At 43.1% G+C, this 18,059-nt stretch overlaps 1 protein-coding gene across 1 annotated transcript in view; it reads left to right on the forward strand.

The window, feature by feature from the left end:
* SUCLG2 (succinate-CoA ligase GDP-forming subunit beta) overlaps nucleotides 1–18,059 on the forward strand; it is a 600,661-nt gene that overhangs the window by 124,770 nt on the left and 457,832 nt on the right. The window contains exon 2 of the mRNA XM_078661482.1: nucleotides 11,397–11,538. Coding sequence (XP_078517608.1) covers nucleotides 11,397–11,538 — 142 coding nt within the window. The remainder of the gene's footprint in view (nucleotides 1–11,396; nucleotides 11,539–18,059) is intronic.

An 18,059-nucleotide genomic window follows, 5' to 3' on the forward strand; every position in this document is an offset into this window, starting at 1 on the left:
CACTACATACAAACCATGCTTTCTACAAACACACACCTGTCCTGTTCCCTGTTTATGGCCAGTTTTATGACTAGGAGGTGCCTTCCTTTATTAGGGTTTCATCGATATCTGATGGGAGTTCCGGGCTTGACAGAGTAATCTATCACACATTGGACATCTAAAATACGGGCTTGCCTACATGACTTCGCTCTTTTGTATTATTGTAGAAATATGTGTATAGCCATATCATAAACTCAAGAATTCTCGCTCGCAGCTATTATTTCTGTATATAAGGAGAAGGCTGGTTCTGTTAAAACGAACAGTCTCCTGAGAACACATGACCCGTGTTTGTCGTGCTTCTAGGACACCTGTTACTTGGTAGCTATCAATAAAACTCGATCTCTGACTCGACTAGAAGACTCCGTGTTTCTGTGGTCCGGAACAGGGAGAACTCAGAGGTCTTCGGGTGTTATCCCCTGGCACCAAACGGGTTCCTAAAAACCCGTTACCTCAGTTGGCGCCCAACTCGGGGCGATATCAAGCGGCGACGGTCCAAGCCAGATGTTCGTGAGGAGCTTCGTGTGAAAATTCCGGAGGACGGCCAGCCACTTCAGCGACCCCTGTATGTCGACGTGGTTCCGAAGGTCTTTGCTGCGAGGTTCCCCGCGTCCCGACGGCTACGAAGGACTGCTGCCCTGACTATCGCCTTGTTTTGGACCCAGTGATCCTTGGTAGAGCGAAACGATAGACGAGTCTTCTAGCGACGTCACCGATCTTCAAATACTTCAGTTAAGTATAAGTGGAGCGTCTCCCAGTCCTTAGTTTGTCCTTAGTTTTTGGTATCCTTGAGATACGCCTTGATTTGGTACTTGCAAGCCCCAAAGCCGAAGGACTTGTGTTTTCACGAGAAATATCGTAATTGATAATCCTTTGAAGTTTGAAGCTAGACTAGTGAGCAAAGATGCCTGGTTTTAGCAGACTTGGAAACTTGTTTTGTCTTGGTTATAGTAAGGACTCCCGATTAGAGGATTCCTGTCCGGTTCCTCCGATTGGAACTCCAACATATGAGCTCTACGTAAAGCACGGCGTAGGCCCTATCACATATAATGAAGTGTGGATAAAATACACCCGCAAGGATGGTGTTTTAAAATGGCCCCAATATGGTAGTTTCGACTCAGAAATATTAGATAACTTAGAGGTCAAATTATTTAAGAGAAAAGCCCGGCCGGCGATGTTTGACTCTTTTCGCTTATGGCGCAAAGAAGCCAAACAGAAAGAAATAAAGTTAGCGAAAAAGAATAAAAGAGGTTTGTCGATGGTGCAAGCTGCCGTTGCATACAGGGATAACGAGGAAGAGCAAGAAAGCGAACAAATACTTAGGAGCAAGAAACTAGCAGTAGATAAATGCTACCCGATATTACCAAATAAGGGACAAGGTCAAGAGGAAAGATCCGAGAAAGATCCATTAATGTCCCACTTATTAAGCTCACCTCCACCTTATGCGTTAGACGCTACTACAACGCCAAAGCGTTTTTCTATACCACGCCCCGGCGCACGAAACACAGCTTTTGCACACACGCCAGCTACTGTTCAGCTGGTTCCTACTTCTCCGGCGCAGCCTTCTCAAGGGCCGCCATCTATGCTACCTACTCCATCTACTTCTACGACTTTGCCTACAGCTCCAGCTATTGTCTATGATACCACGTCTGCTACTACTTCAACTTCCTCTACTATTGCCTCTACTTCTTCTTTGCCTCAGCCTGTTTTTTCCAATGCACTTGCTCCTCCGCAAGCTTCTCCTTCTATTAGACAAAGAGTGACAGGTAACGTCACTGGTCTGCTTTCACCTTTCTTCGGGTCGCCTAAGACGACCCCTAAAACAGAAGATAGACAGTTACGTAGTCAACTGCCTGATTACGAGGAAAGAAAAGTGCTAAATGAACTAGCCCGTAAATGGATTACGCATACTGTTAGATATGATGTTCAGTCTGTTATGGAAGTTTTCCGTCAATGGAATGCACCCACTCAGAGATACATATTCGAAGAAATGTGTGTATATCTGGGCGAAGATTTGGAGACAAATGATCCCACATACACAATGAACGAACTATGGCGTACACGCTTTAAGTTCCACGAAGGCATGATTACAGGCAGAGATGTTGAGAAAGCGATAGAGTTATTACTCTCTTATAGGAGTAAAGGAAACATCTCTAGATCATTGTACGAAGACGACGTATCAGATAGGAAAAGAGCGAGACAGTACCCCATGAGAGAGGTTCCTCCGGTTTGGAGGGAAGGCGATGCAAATGTAGTACCGCCAATTCTGCCTCATTTCCAGCGTGTATGGGTACATGTCCCCTGGAAACGATCCGAAGTCTTGGCGCTCAAGCAGACATTGCCTGATCCTCGTAAAAACCCGACTGGGTATTATAAGGAACTATCGCAAACTGCAAGCTCATGTATAATGAATTTAGCGGACATAGACATGCTGTTTGGGAACGTTGTCCCACATCCTCTATGGAGCAAAATACGCCATACGAACCATGCCCAAGAACTAGGTGACTCATGGGCGAACATTGCCGCTATAGATGCTAGACAAATTGGTGGTTCTAAACCTGAGCCGTTAATAGCTGAACTTCCCGGTAGAATTATTGCATACATGAAAACAATAATGCCTGAAGTACGCGTGAACTGGGACAAGCTATCTGCATGCAAGCAGAAGAAAGATGAGAATGTGTCTGACTTTTTCACAAGATTCGAGGAGACTTTCACCGATCATAGTGGTCAGGATATGGCTACCGAGGGTGGCCAAAGATTGTTTGTAGACAAGTTCATACATAATTTAATCCCTGAACTATGTAATAAATTGAAAGACTCAGAGAGTGCTTGGGCTGTCTCTACGTCAGCTCAAATTTTAGCTACGGCCCAGTACTATGAAAATAGGCGCAAAGACGAGCTAGATAAAGTAGACAGGAAGACAAAAGATTTAAAAACTAAAGTTCTTCTCCAGCAAGCTTATCCGCCTCGCACGGCTAGTCAGCCCAGTTATCAACCGCAACATCAGTATTCGAGAAACGCGCAAGGAAACGAGTTTTCCCACCAGCGTATTGCTTATGGCCCAAATCAATGTGCATATTGCAAGGAAGAGGGTCACTTTAAAAGTAATTGTCCGGCTCTTGCGCGACGTTTGAGCGGTGCTTCGGGTGTAAGGGGAAGAGGTGTTCAACATGCCCCTAGAGGTAGGGGCCGTGGAAATTCCACGCAGAATACAACTTCTTTTACGCCTCAGAATTCGATGAACAGCTTCGACCAACAGAATAATGCGTCGACCAGGTCAGCTCAGTACTATGCTGACGACTATTACACCGAACATGAATACGAGGGTAACGATTGCTAGGACAGCCATGGACAAAGAGAGGGAGTTGTTTCAGTTCCAGTAGATCAGAATGGACCTTATGTTGAGGTAATAGCCTCAGGAGTGTCAGAGCCATTTCTGCTGGATACTGGTGCTACAAAAAGTTCTATCATGCACTCGAAACTTCCTGGCGCACCTTTGTCTGGCGAAATGAATGTCTCAGTAGGTTTCTCTGGCGCCCCTGTTAGAAACCCGATCTCCAGTCCTGTATCTCTTTCTATTGGCCCATGCGAATTAGAGGCACCCCTCATTCTTACAACAGGTTGTGGTGAAAATTTGTTAGGATTGGATTTGCTAAAAAGGTTATATGCGACTTTGTACTGTTCACCATTAGGAGTACAACTTACTTTCGGTAAGAAAGTCATTTCTTCAATGTATGTGTCGAAAGAAAATATTGCAACTGAATTGTCGTGTCTTCCTGATGCACTCTGGGCAAACGGTTCTAATGATGTAGGTCGTTTGGAGATAGCACCGTATGTCATAACGTTGAAAGCCAACATTAGGTTGCCGCGTATTCCCCAATACAAAATATCTAGCGAATGTGAAAAGGCGTTATTGACGATTGTTTATGACCTGATTGATAAAGACGTCATCGAAGAAACAACAGGAAATGTTTGTAACAGTCCAGTTTTGCCCGTCTTAAAACGTACTGATCCTTCACAACCCCCTGTGTATAGGTTCGTGATCGACCGCAGAGAAGTGAACAAGATAGTTATCCCACAGTTTCCAGTTGTCCCCGACATTACTGCTTTATTGACGATGGTTCCAGCTTCAGCAAATTGGTTCTCGGTGATTGACCTGAAGAACGCTTTCTTCAGTATCCCGATTGCTGAGGAGAGTAGAGATATTTTCGGATTTAATTTAGGAGGACGAAGTTTCCGCTTCAAGTGCGCTCCTCAAGGCTACTGCGAAAGCCCTTCAATATTCAGTCAGGCCCTGAAAACACAACTAGACACGATTGTTCTACCAAATGGTTCAACTCTGATTCAGTATGTAGACGATCTACTGATCGCTGCAGACACTGAAGAGATTTGCAAGAAAGCTACGTTATCATTATTGCATCACTTATGTGACATGAAGCACAAAGTCTCTCTTTCCAAACTACAATTTTGCCGACAAGAAGTAACCTACTTAGGTCACATCTTGTCGAAGGAGGGAAGGAGACTGACACCAGAAAGAATACAGGCAATCGCAGAACTAAGTGCCCCAAGGACACAGAGAGAGGTTCGAGCCTTCTTGGGCATTACATCGTACTGTAGACAATGGATACCGAATTTCTCACTGCTAGCTAAACCCTTGCTGGCACTACTCTGTAAAGACACGCCAAATCCTATGCCTTGGTCTGAAGATTGCCAGACGAGTTTTCACAAGTTGCGTGATGCATTATGTTCGGCTCCTGTGTTGGGAAACCCCAACTACAGTAAGCCTTTTACATTATATGTCCACGAGAAGGAAGGTTGTGCATTATCAGTTTTAACACAACATTTTGGGGACAGACAGCGCCCATGCGCGTATTTTTCGGCAACTCTAGACCCTGTAGCTAAAGCCCTACCAAGTTGTCTGAGGGCTACCGCCACAGCAGCTGTCTGCATCCGCCAGTCCGCTGGATTAGTCATGAATAATACTCTGATCCTTATGGTTCCGCATGCAGTAGACATTTTACTAAACAGGACGAAGACACAACACCTTACTAGCGTTGACAATCCAGTTACAAACTTACGCTGCTAGCAAGTCACATCCACATAAAGAGGTGCAATACACTGAATCCCGCAACGTTATTACCCATTCCGACAGGAACAGACGAGATTGATGAACATGACTGCTGCTTTAGGACAGAAGAAGAGACAAAAGGGAGAGTAGACTTACAGGACACTCCCCTTCCTGAATGCAATGATACTTTATGGGTTGATGGTTCATGTTTCAAGCTGCCGAATGGTGATACGACTGCAGCATATGCCGTAACGACATTACACACCATTAAAGAGACTGCGCGCATTTCCCATAATTCTGCACAAGCTACAGAGCTAATTGCGCTTACCAGAGCATGTGTGTTAGCGAAAGGAAAACGAGTGAATGTGTACACTGACAGCCAATACGCCTTTGGTGTGGCTCACAGTTTTGGGAGATTGTGGCGTGAACGTGGGTTTCTTATGTCACATGGTGCAAAGATACAACATGGTCAGCTAGTTAATGAGCTCCTCCAGTCACTGACCTTGCCACTACAAGTTGCCATTATAAAATGTAGTGCACACAAAAAGATTCAGGATGATGTTGGCCGCGGGAATGCATTTGCAGACGAGGTTGCGAAAGAGACTGCAAGGAACACAATGAGTCGGATGTATGTTGTAGGTCCCGCTAGATGGATTACTGATGTAGGAATGTGTGAGGACACCATTGAAAGCGTGAAATCTATACAAGCCAAGGCAACTGAGAAAGAGGTGAATGAATGGAGAGAAAGTAAGGGTAGATTAGACACGAATGGTTGTTGGGTCGAATTGTCAGAACACCAGCGATGGTTATTGCCTAACGCCTATGTACTTGCAGTAGTAACAATGGCTCACGGATTTGCACACATCAGTTCGAGAGGAATCTGTAAAGTATTGGCCCCAGTATGGCAAAATAGCAATATCCCGAAATATGCAGAGAATGTGGTCAGAAACTGTATGGTGTGTTTGAAGTACAATCCTGGTAGGGGAACCCCAACTCCAGCTGGTCATTTTGCGCCTCCAACGTATCCGTTCGAGGTTTTGCAGTTCGATTTCATTCACATGGAGAGATGCAACAATCTGAAGTATGTGCTCGTTGTTGTTTGCGTTTTCTCCAGGTGGGTGGAAGCGTACCCCCTTAAAGACAACACTGCCTTGTCAACCGCCAAAGCCCTTGTCAAAGAGTTCTTCCCGAGGTTTGGCATGCCTAGAATTGTCTGGAGTGATAATGGAAGTGAATTCGTAGGACGCGTGATGAAGAGAGTGTGTGAATGTTTAGGCATACAGCAAAAATTCCACTCTGCGAATCACCCCCAATCAGCTGGATTGGTAGAGTGCTACAACGGCACTTTAAAGCTCAAATTAGCCAAAATCCAAGCCAGTACACGTCTTAAATGGCCTGACGCCTTGCCCCTAGCACTCTTGTCAACGAGAATGACAGTCCATTCCAGATTAGGACTTAGCCCCCATGAGATAGTGTTTGGCCGCCCAGCCAATGTCTGGGGCGTGCCACGACCAAAGAAACTTAGCGAAATAGAGCACCCCGTACTGCTTGACTATTTGTGCGAATTGACAACTAAATTGCGTGTTTTACACCAACAGGTTCACAGTTCCTCTCCACCAGCCTCTGACGATCCAGGTCACTCCATCACACCCGGCACGTGGGTTTTGGTGCGGAACTTCCAGCGCACCAACAACGGACAGCCGAGGTGGACCGGACCTTACCTGGTACTTCTTTCCACGAGGTCAGCGGTTCGGGTGGACGGCAAAAAGAACTGGGTGCACGGGACCCATTGTAAACGGGTCCCTCTGCCCCTTCCATACGACCGGTGGGTCAACAAAGGAATTGCCGACTCCGAGACAGAATCCGTACCTCGCTTCATCCCTTTCAGCGATGCACGTTTAAAAGAAACTGATACCGAAAAGGAGAGTGATCATATTTTACAAGGATTTGTGCCACAGTCTATGCAGTTGGACACTACCGAACCTGAGACATTGTTTGAAGACAACACCGTACCTGGGAAAGAACAGTATAATCTAAGGTCAAGACAAAGAGACTAATAAAAAACACACAAACGAATGTGATTTTCCCTTCCCCCAAGAACTATTTTTGATTTTTCAGCTCTCTCACTCTCAGGAAACTTGCTCATTTTTGATTTTCGAACCGCCATCCGGTTCTGCTGCTAGGGTCGCGGTTGAAGTCTGGGGAGTGCAACTGGGAAGTTTTAGGTCCACGGTTCTGGTTGGTCCACGGGAGTTACCCCGGACTGAACAGAGCGCACCCCCTGGCAGAATCAATCTACCGCCGCGGGCAGCAACTAGAGGATGGAGTTTCCTAGGGTAAAGAGACCTACCAGACTCCCAAACTTTGAAAGACAATTGTGCACTGTACTGGCCAAAAGAAAGTTTCTGATAACATGTATTTTAATGTTGTGTAGCATAACGATGTTTTTGACTGGTTATACTCTATTCGTGTTTAAAGTTACCTTTTCGAGTGACACCCAGCCACAGCCTCCTCCTACTATCTCCCCACACTACTTTCACCCTCTACCTGAACACGAATCTGCCAGAAGACTCAAATTTGTAAATAACTCATTTATTCAACTCCTACACCAACACCAGTCCATCATGAACACATCGAACTGTTGGATATGTGGACTCATGCCACACACGACGGATAAGGGTATCCCATATTTCATCCTGCCTTTCAGTTATTATGGTTCTCTGTGGGCTTTCCAGACCATGTTCCTATTCGCCCTAGAACCATACCGACACGTTCTACTGAAAGTGATTCCAGTAACAAGGCACTAATAGCAGGGATAAGAAATATGAGTAGAGAGTTCGACACCTATCTTACGATTCCCAAAGATGAACTCACTCCGTACACTCGTTGGAACGTAACCAAATATGGGGTTTACTTGAGTAAGAGCCAGACAGCAAAGAAATCCCGCCCAGTTTGGATAGTACCCAACCGAGGTCACTTATGTTTACAGGGTATCGGTAGGGATCCCAAAGCTCAATTAGGAAAGAGTAAATGCGCGGAAACATATGTGTTCGCTTCCCGAACTTCCCCTATATTATTAGCAGCCAAAGGCACGTACTTCATCTGCCATGACCAAGCTTACACGTGGTTGCCCCCTGACTTCTCAGGTACATGCTTTATCGCATTTCTGCTGCCTCCCACTTACACGGCCAGAGCAGATTACCATCGGACAAGGACAGCTAGAGGTGTCGTGAGTAAAGACGACACCGCGGGTCAGGAATTCGCTGACTTCGCAAAGGGTTTTCTGCCATTTTGGGGGCCTATGGTAAACAGCAGGAATATTCGCCAGTTATTGAGGATAGTTGAATCCGCCGTGACTACAACGGCCGGAGCCCTTGGAAATTTGACGACCGAACTTCAGTCGGATCGACTTATGACCCTTCAGAACCGAGTTGCCCTAGATATCATACTCGCCGATCGTGGTGGTGTGTGTAGAGTGATCCAATCCAGTTGCATTTTCATCCCTGATAACGCACCGACAGTGTACCAAGCCATCTCTAAACTACACGAAATATCTGATTCCCTCCACGTGGAAAAAGGAGATTGGTCCTTACTAGGGTGGTTCTGGGAACTGATCGCTACATGGGGATGGAAAACACTGATCTTCATTGGGATGATCTTAGCACTTCTGTTTATGTTCTGCCTGTGTATACAGTGCGCTCCTGCACTATGTGGCCTCTGTGCTACGTCATGTGTACGGGAAGCCTGTGTCAAGAGACGAACTGAGCAACAGAATGATGTTACAGCAGCATCTCCACGAATTCCTTCATACGAATTTGGACTCCGATTAATAATTATTGCCTTACATAAGGGCAAAAGGAGGGTCTGTGGTTCTGAAAATCTGGACCCTGTTGTCATCCCGATATCGAGGTCCAATACCCGTGTCACAAAATATCAACGTACCATGACGAATTTGGTGTCAGCGGACCGATAATGATTAGGGCATCATTCCCATGCATTTGCGTCAAAATCGAGGGTCGCTAACACCCCCAAATCGTAGTTTCCGTCCCGACCCCTTAGACTCCATTTTGTGAACGGCATCCATCTTACGTCTTGCCCTCATGATAAGTCAATTAAAGGTCGAGCTTGATCTAAAAGGACACGTCCTCCTTCCCTGACTTCCCCCTGACCTATCCCAACCGACTCCATTGCCTTTAGCCAAACCTGTCTGGGCAGCCCCTCGCCCAGTGGCCAAATGCGATAGCATCGATACATAGCATTCCTCAAACCATTCACTACATACAAACCATGCTTTCTACAAACACACATCTGTCCTGTTCCCTGTTTATGGCCAGTTTTATGACTAGGAGGTGCCTTCCTTTATTAGGGTTTCATCGATATCTGATGGGAGTTCCGGGCTTGACAGAGTAATCTATCACACATTGGACATCTAAAATACGGGCTTGCCTACATGACTTCGCTCTTTTGTATTATTGTAGAAATATGTGTATAGCCATATCATAAACTCAAGAATTCTCGCTCGCAGCTATTATTTCTGTATACAAGGAGAAGGCTGGTTCTGTAAAAACGAACAGTCTCCTGAGAACACATGACCCGTGTTTGTCGTGCTTCTAGGACACCTGTTACTTGGTAGCTATCGATAAAACTCGATCTCTGACTCGACTAGAAGACTCCGTGTTTCTGTGGTCCGGAACAGGGAGAACTCAGAGGTCTTCGGGTGTTATCCCCTGGCACCAAACGGGTTCCTAAAAACCCGTTACCTCAGTCGAAAACATCTTTGTTCCCTTCTGACCTGATTGTGTAAGGTTTTCTGTGTTGACTGTTAGTTTGAATGGTGTGGTTGTGAGTGAATGTAAATTAAATTGAGTAATTTTCGAGTTGTTTTTATGTAGATACGGGGTCACTGTTGGTCATAATAGGTTTATGTAAAGTAATATAGAAATCATTGCAATTAATGACGTGCAGAAAAGAATAATAAGAAAAAATATGTTGTATTAGTATGTATATCTTTTATAAAAAAACTTTTAGATAAAATAAAAGAAATACGTACAATAATCACGAGAAAATAATAATATATTTGAAATAAAAAGAATGTTGATGTGAAATATTTAATGTCTTAGAACATAATTTTGTATAGCCCTATGAAGCAGATTTGGCCCATGAGATAAAGCAATATAGGTCGAGTAGAAGGTTTATATACTAACTTGTTCAACCCGGATCTGTGTGTCTGAAAAGTGTCTGCACTTCGTCCATCATCTCCTTGTGTTTGCTTTGTTCGCCTTAAGCTGGCAGGGTAAGCCCAGACGGGGTCAGAGAGAAGAACCAATAACAAAAACATGTACAGTGTTTTGCTAAAATAATATTGTGGCACACATTTAACGTGCTGATTGCAGCGTGTGCAAAGCAGCCTCAAACCTGCAGTTATACTAAAAAAAGGGATAACGATGTGGGCCCTGGAGGGTACTCAGACATGACCAAGCCTTAACTTTCGTATCAGATGTATGCTTGGCAGTCAATTGCAGATGCTAACAGTCTAGGACTCTAAATTGATGATTTGTGCTAGAACAGAGGTCTTGGGTCTGGTCGCTCAGTGGACTGGTGCACCTGCTCAAGGGGGTCCATGCTTGACCTCATGGTCACAGGATCAAGTTTCGGTGGGTTTGCTCAGCTTTTCAGTGTTCTAATGTCGATAAAATGAGTACCAAAATGGTGAACGTTCACTTTACAAATACAAGTTATATTGAAGGTTTTCACAATAACATGAATAGAAATTAAAGGAATTATTGAGTAGCTATTTTATTTTGCCATATTTAGAGACCAGTAGCAGCTATAACATTTGGATCTGAAACGATCATGCTAGAAGTGAGTGTGCTACATGAGCATTGTTTGGTGGTGGCTGATACGAAGTTATATCTTTTCTTTACTGTGCAGTAATGATAGTTAATTTGGATTTGCTGGCTTGTGAATATGTGGAACTCCATTTTATGTCTAGAGAAAGCATTGGTGCATAATTAATTGCTTGTTTCTTATCCTATTGTGTTGTGTTGTACTTGAATATTGTTACCTTTTGCACCGCCGAACAAACGCCACACAAACCTATATCTTATATTGTAATTCTTGCTGGTATAACATATAGAAAGCACCACAGTCCCACATGTAACTGAAAGAATACGAGTTGTAAAAAAAGCAGTGGGTTCAATAGCCGTATTTTTTGGTTGACCGCAAGGGTTTATCCAGTTTGACTGCTGCCTGATCTGTTAATAATGCGAATTTTCTTATCCCGTTTCCGTAGGGTGTTCAATTAACCTCCCAAAGATGGCTAAACCTGCAGGAATACCAAAGCAAGAAACTGATGGCAGACCACGGGGTCACAGTTCAGAGATTCTTTGTGGCTGACAATGCAAATGAGGCCCTGGAGGCAGCAAAAAGACTCAGTAAGTTAACTAACGATGGATAAAATCTGCTTCATTGTGTGGTCGCCTAGAAACATTTTCTTTACTTGCATTACATTTGTGAAACTGTGTATTCTGAAGATCCCTATTATGCATGAGATCTTTTAGAGCAGTTTGGCAATTCGAAGAGCATTTGTTGAAAGACACATTTGCTGCAGAACAAAAGGCTTCTATACTTTACATTTTAATTAAAGTGTGCTTCTAAAAACAACTGTCCACAGCAAGGGTTAGTATATGTATATAAAAAACAAAGACACCGTCTTACCAATGTGAGTAACTTTTGTATACTAAAGAGTTAAGGGGGTTGGGCCAATGATATTCTGTGCCTCCCCCTGTAAATCCATGAGCTCTATAAGTACCCTCATCTATGTCTAGCAACGTATCATGTGTTCAAGCCTCTGGCTAGAGGCGAAACGCGTCATGCGGATTTGCTTGGGTGTTATTCTGACTTTTTGATGGAATAAAACACTGTTTGCACAAAAAGCTGGGTCTTACTTGTTCGTTCTGAAATCCAGTCTAAGGAGCAGGACTGGGATGCCGTAGCATCGAGCGAAGTGAAAAGGAATTCTAAACACCGGGATCGGCTTCTACGGTGTAAGTAAGACCCCTCCCCTTTGGATTGGCTTGGCGGCAGGAAGCAACTGGTTCCCTAACCCGGAACTGAAAATTTACATTGCTCCGGCGAGGAGCATACCGCGAAAAGCCCCTGGATACCAAAAGGATAGCCTGCCTTGTAACGGGAGTCGAGTAACGTCGGAAACGGTGAAAACCCGACGTCGCTGAAAGGACAGCCCGATCAAAGGTAGGACACATTTGGAGTAACCAGTGGGGAGCAGTGCAGACCCTATGTGTGCGCGAAATAACTTGGGGGTAACCAAGGAGAAGTCGCCGTATCGGTCTCAGTGCTACTAATTCTAACTAAATCACCCTAAAATCAGCAACTATAATAGTTGTAAGCAAATATGTCCGCGGATACGTTGCGTAGCAGGGAGGAAGCAGCTGAAAGCATGTTTGATAAATCCCCGGCTGGGGTTTTAAACACACAAGGACCGTCATCGTCCAACAACGCCACAAATGCTAATCCCTCATTGAAAGACTTATTTAGGAAACTGGAAAAATTAATAAAGAAATAACAATGAAAATGGTGGGAGAATAAGTCCTTATCCCGTTATTTGGAAGTTGGTAGAGTGCCCAGAGGGCTAAGAATAACACTTGCTCCGAGTTACGAGACACCAGATCCCGCAATGCTCACTAAATGGGCGAAAACCAATTTGGAATGTTCTGGCAAATTAATGACACTTTTAGTGGAATATGCAGAAAGTGATCGTTTGAAAATCCAGGCAGAAATCGAACAATTGGAAATTGAAATAACAGGATTAGGACCCAGTGAGCAAGCGGACAGGTTAAGAATGGAAACAATGCAAAGAGTAAAAAAAGATGAGGAGATAATAAAAAAGAGAAAAACATTCAAATTCGAACGTGACCGCCTAGACTACCAAAACGGCCAAATATTTACATATGCTAAAAAATACGAAAATGTAAAGGCTCGTGCAAGAAAAACGCAACAGGCAAATTCGGTAAACAAAACTGTTTCAATTTCCTCCACGGATGCCAGCGCAACATCAGGTAGCGAGGCGGAAAACGAGGCTGCAGGATCCTCCACGGTGGGATCGGTAAAGCTTTCATTAGCACAGGAAGTAAGCTGCCTATGCCAGGATCGACGCGATACCTTGAGACCAAGAATACAGGGGAGGGCACAGGCAAGCGGTTCCGGAACAATCAGAAACGACGTGCAAGGAGAAAATGTCGCCGTTACAAAGCAAACAAACAAAAAACAAGCAGCCAGAGGTCGGTGGAACAAATCAAAGAACAAAACGGCCAAGAATTAAAAAGTAACAAAAAATCAATTATCAACCTCACAAAAATCACTCTATCATCTGAAGATGAAATGATCCTAGGATTAGGATTATCCTATTGCCCTCCGTCAAATTTTAACTATGTGGACACAAGAATGGATTCCTATCGTTTCGTACGTAAGTTCAAATTGAGCACATTTTTCCTCCTTCAGCCAAAAAGAAAAAAAGTGATAGGGGCGCAGGGTAGCCCTTCTCTGTTGGAATCGGCAGATCGTCCAATGTTTGATGAAATTTGGGACTTACAACAGGAAGTAGCAACATCTAGAGACTTGCCTTTAGTTACATCAAGGGAAGATCGAGCGGCCAGCTATACTGCCTTCAAGCCTAAGTCCACTTTTCAGCCGATTCTAATAAACGATAACATTGATGTGTACCATGACCTTGTCATCAAAGAGCTAAAACAATTATATATAAACACTAATAAGAAACATGAGGTTGCTAACAAAAAGAATCAATGCTACTATAATCTGATTAAGAAACTAGAATCAGATAAGAGTGTGATCGTCCGTCAGGCGGATAAAGGCGGTAACATTGTCCTGTGGCCACGGGACATGTATGTAGCAGAAGCGGAGAAACAACTTCATGACATTTCTTGTTATAAAAAAAGCAACATGTTAGCTCTAAAATCTTCTTGGCAAGAACAAAGCCTAAAGCTAGCAGCATGGAGGAGTGCCAAGTTGTTATCGGATGACGAGTACAAGTTTTTGAAAAAAGACCATCCGGTTATTCCAAGTTTCTATCTGATACCAAAGGTACATAAGGACATTACAACACCACCTGGACGTCCGATAATATCGGCTATTAATAGCTCAACGGAGAACATATCCCGTTATATAGATTTTTTTCTTCAAGAGTGGGTGAAAGGTCTGAGGTCTTATGTACAAGACACTTCTGATTTTATCAGGAAACTGAATGATGTATGCTGGGGTCCAGATTGTTTATTGATAACATTAGATGTAACATCTTTGTATACCTCGATCAAACACTCTGACGGGATACGAGCTGTAGAATTTTATTTGAATAAGCGACCTATGAATTTTTCTGCACACAACAGAATGCTTCTGTCTATGATCCGAGTGTGTCTTGAACAGAATTTTTTTCTGTTCAATAACCAAGTATATCAACAGGTTAGAGGGGTCGCAATGGGGTCATGCTTTTCCCCAAGTCTAGCATGTCTCCACATGGGACTCTGGGAGGAGCAGGTCCTGGGTGGTACACTATTGAAAGATATGCAGGAACATGTACCATTATATCTAAGGTACATAGACGACCTGTTCATGATTTGGCAAGGGTCTATACAGTCAGCTCACGTTTTTGTGGAAGAATTAAACAAAAATAATCTAAATCTGCAGTTCACTACTCATATTGATAATGAAACAGTTGTGTTTCTTGACACTGAGGTTTATGTCACAGATACAGGATTAGCGACCAAAATGCATAGGAAACCCACTGCTGGGAATAGGTGAACAGCCTTTACAACGAAACTTTTACAACGCACTACCTTTACAACGCAACTTTTACAACGCAAACTATTACAACGCATTGCTCTGGGGGGCGCTCTAGGATAGGGAATAGGTTAATTTACTATCCAATAACCTTCCCTAGTGTCCACGGGGACTGGAGTTGGAATAGTAAATTAAACTATTCACTATCCAGCACCCCAAAGCACTATGCGTTGTAATGGACTGCGTTGTAATACTTACGTTGTAAAGGCATGCGATATAAATGCATGCGTTGTAATGTCATACATCTCTTGGAATACTATGCTCCATGCCTCTAGTCAGCATCCCCACCACCTAATTAGCAGTATTCCCTTCGGGGAAATGCTGCGAATCAGGCGTATTTGTAGCTCTGACATTGAATGTCACACAATACAGGAGGAGAGTAAGGCTCGTTTTTTGTCCCGAGGTTATTCTGTTAAAATCATACAGCGGGCAATAAATAGATCATTAGCCATCACAAGAGAAGAGGCATTAAGAGGGAAGGACAAACTCAGTGTTTTTCAAATTAAAGAGACAACTATTAAGCCTAGAGTTATCACAACCTTCAGCAAACAGCATAAGGAGATTCGACAAATCTTTTACAAAAATTGGAACCTGATAACAGGGGATCCTGTTATTGGTGAATTTGTGGTGAATAAACCTAACATCACTTTCAAAAAGTCTATATCTATGTCAGATAGACTAGTCAGCAATTTTCTTGAAAAACCTATTTCTAACACCTGGGGCGCTCTGGGAGGTGGTTTTAAAAAATGTGCAGTATGTAAGACCTGTAAAAATGGGTGTAATAAAACCCAATATGCGGTGCCTTTTAACAGCAAACCTGCTGTGATCAAAAAACGTATGTCATGTAGGACTGATTTTGCAGTCTATGTGCTGCAATGCCCCTGTGAGCTACGATATGTGGGCAGCACTCGCTTACAGGTGCATAAGCGGGTGCTACAGCACATTAGGGCAATTGTAGGTAAAGACCAGTCTTATCCTGTGGCTCGCCACTTCGAAAAAGCCCACAATAGTGATCCTGCAGGCTTGCAGTATTTCGCTATCGACTGTGTTTTACCATTAAAGAGAGGGGGCAATAGAGATGCCAAGTTGCGTTTGTTAGAAACGAGATATATAATCGAATTGGATAGTAAGGCCCCACGAGGCCTGAATGCAAGTGAAGATTTATATACTTGTTTATAATGCATGAAGCTGATTAGCATACCTGATATATAATCATTGATTTTGGACCATATTCCACTAATGAATTCCATCTCTTTTTTTCGGTACCTAGTATAATGTCTAACGATGATTGATTGGCAATCCATTACATCTAGGATTGGGCGCTGAGCTGCTATATTAAATATGAGTTAAAAGTATTAATTACTGTCTTCCGCTCCTACAACAAATAACGAAATGTATAAATGTTTGGAATGATTAAGTTAAAGATTGCACTGTCATGCACTTATGTTTGGGGTTTATGATGAGTATGGTTACTTGGAGCCTGGATGATTTATAATTGCTAGGATTACTATATAGAATTATGTTACCTTTATGGAGGATTGGTGTTTATTGGATATCAATCAACAGGTGTTTGACATGTTTGATTGTATATGATTAGATTATATCAATTTCTATATCTAATCAGTTTTCATTAGAAAGTATATAGAATTAGTCGTAGATTGTGCCTTAGATTTACTGTTTGAAATAGAGGGTTATTTACTGTCAAATTAGACATTGTCTTTTATTGTAAATATTGTAAATATTGTATATTTCATGAAATTTATAACAAAATAAGGATATATTTTTCTATATATAATTTTATATGCAATTTCCTTCCAACGTGTAGGTTTCTCCCTTATATGCTGCTAAAAATTCTTGAATATAGGATGTATATTTAATATTGCATATATTTGCACAGCATCTTAGTGATACAATCTGAGGCTTAATATATTGTGAAGTTAATTGGGCACTAGGTCCTTTATTCAACAAAAACAAAGACACCGTCTTACCAATGTGAGTAACTTTTGTATACTAAAGAGTTAAGGGGGTTGGGCCAATGATAATCTGTGCCTCCCCCTGTAAATCCATGAGCTCAAAAGTACCCTCATCTATGTCTAGCAACGTATCATGTGATCAAGCCTCTGGCTAGAGGCAAAACGCGTCATGCGGATTTGCTTGGGTGTTATTCTGACTTTTTGATTGAATAAAACACTGTTTGCACAAAAAGCTGGGTCTTACTTGTTCGTTCTGAAATCCAGTCTAAGGAGCAGGACTGGGATGCCGTAGCATCGAGCGAAGTGTAAAGGATATATATATATATATATCCCAACGAGTGCCCCAGGTCTCAAGGACGCGACTCCATGGAAGATGGTTTGTTCTCAAACATTTTATTCGTAAAACCAGCACAACAGTTCTGATTATTTCAAAATCCCTGACGCGCTTCGGAGAACCTTTCTCCTTCCTCATAGGGGCAAAGTCTGGTAGTTGTGGTGACAATTCGATCCCATAGGTGGGGTCCGTACATTTGCCAGTTAATTTTTCTTTGCTTTCTTTTAAATTCCAGTGTGCCCCAGGTCTCAAGGACGCAACTCCACCATCTTCCGTGTTACGGTTGTTAACATACAGCCTGTCAGCAGCACGGAAGATTTAAATAGAAAACCGGACATAATTTCTGAGGCCCACCGGAGGGTTTCACAGTGAAATTTAAAAGAAAGCAAAGAAAAATTAACTGGCGTAGGGAAGATCTAGTTGGGAAATAGAATTAAAAAACCTTAGAAATTCACTTAAATCAAAAGTTTACAGGGACGTTATAGTTAGGTTGTATGTATTCACTGAAAAAAACAAAGGTAACAGTGTTGTGCTCAGAAAGCACACCTGGGGAGACGCGCGAGTGCGTCAATCAAAATGGCCGCCGCTAACGGAGCTCCGTGATTAAAACGGCCCGTTTTCTCCTTAAACGACGAAAATTGTGTCAACATTTTAGCGCAAATGACAGCGCTTGACTGCTATTGCTGATTCCTACCTGGGAGGTGATTTTTGGTCGATTCCTGCAGGCGGAAGTTTCCTTTTTGGATCCATGGTTCCTGCTCCCAGCCTCCCTTTC

Source organism: Lissotriton helveticus, chromosome 9 (assembly GCF_964261635.1).
Source record: "Lissotriton helveticus chromosome 9, aLisHel1.1, whole genome shotgun sequence".
NCBI classification, from domain to species: Eukaryota; Metazoa; Chordata; class Amphibia; order Caudata; family Salamandridae; genus Lissotriton; species Lissotriton helveticus.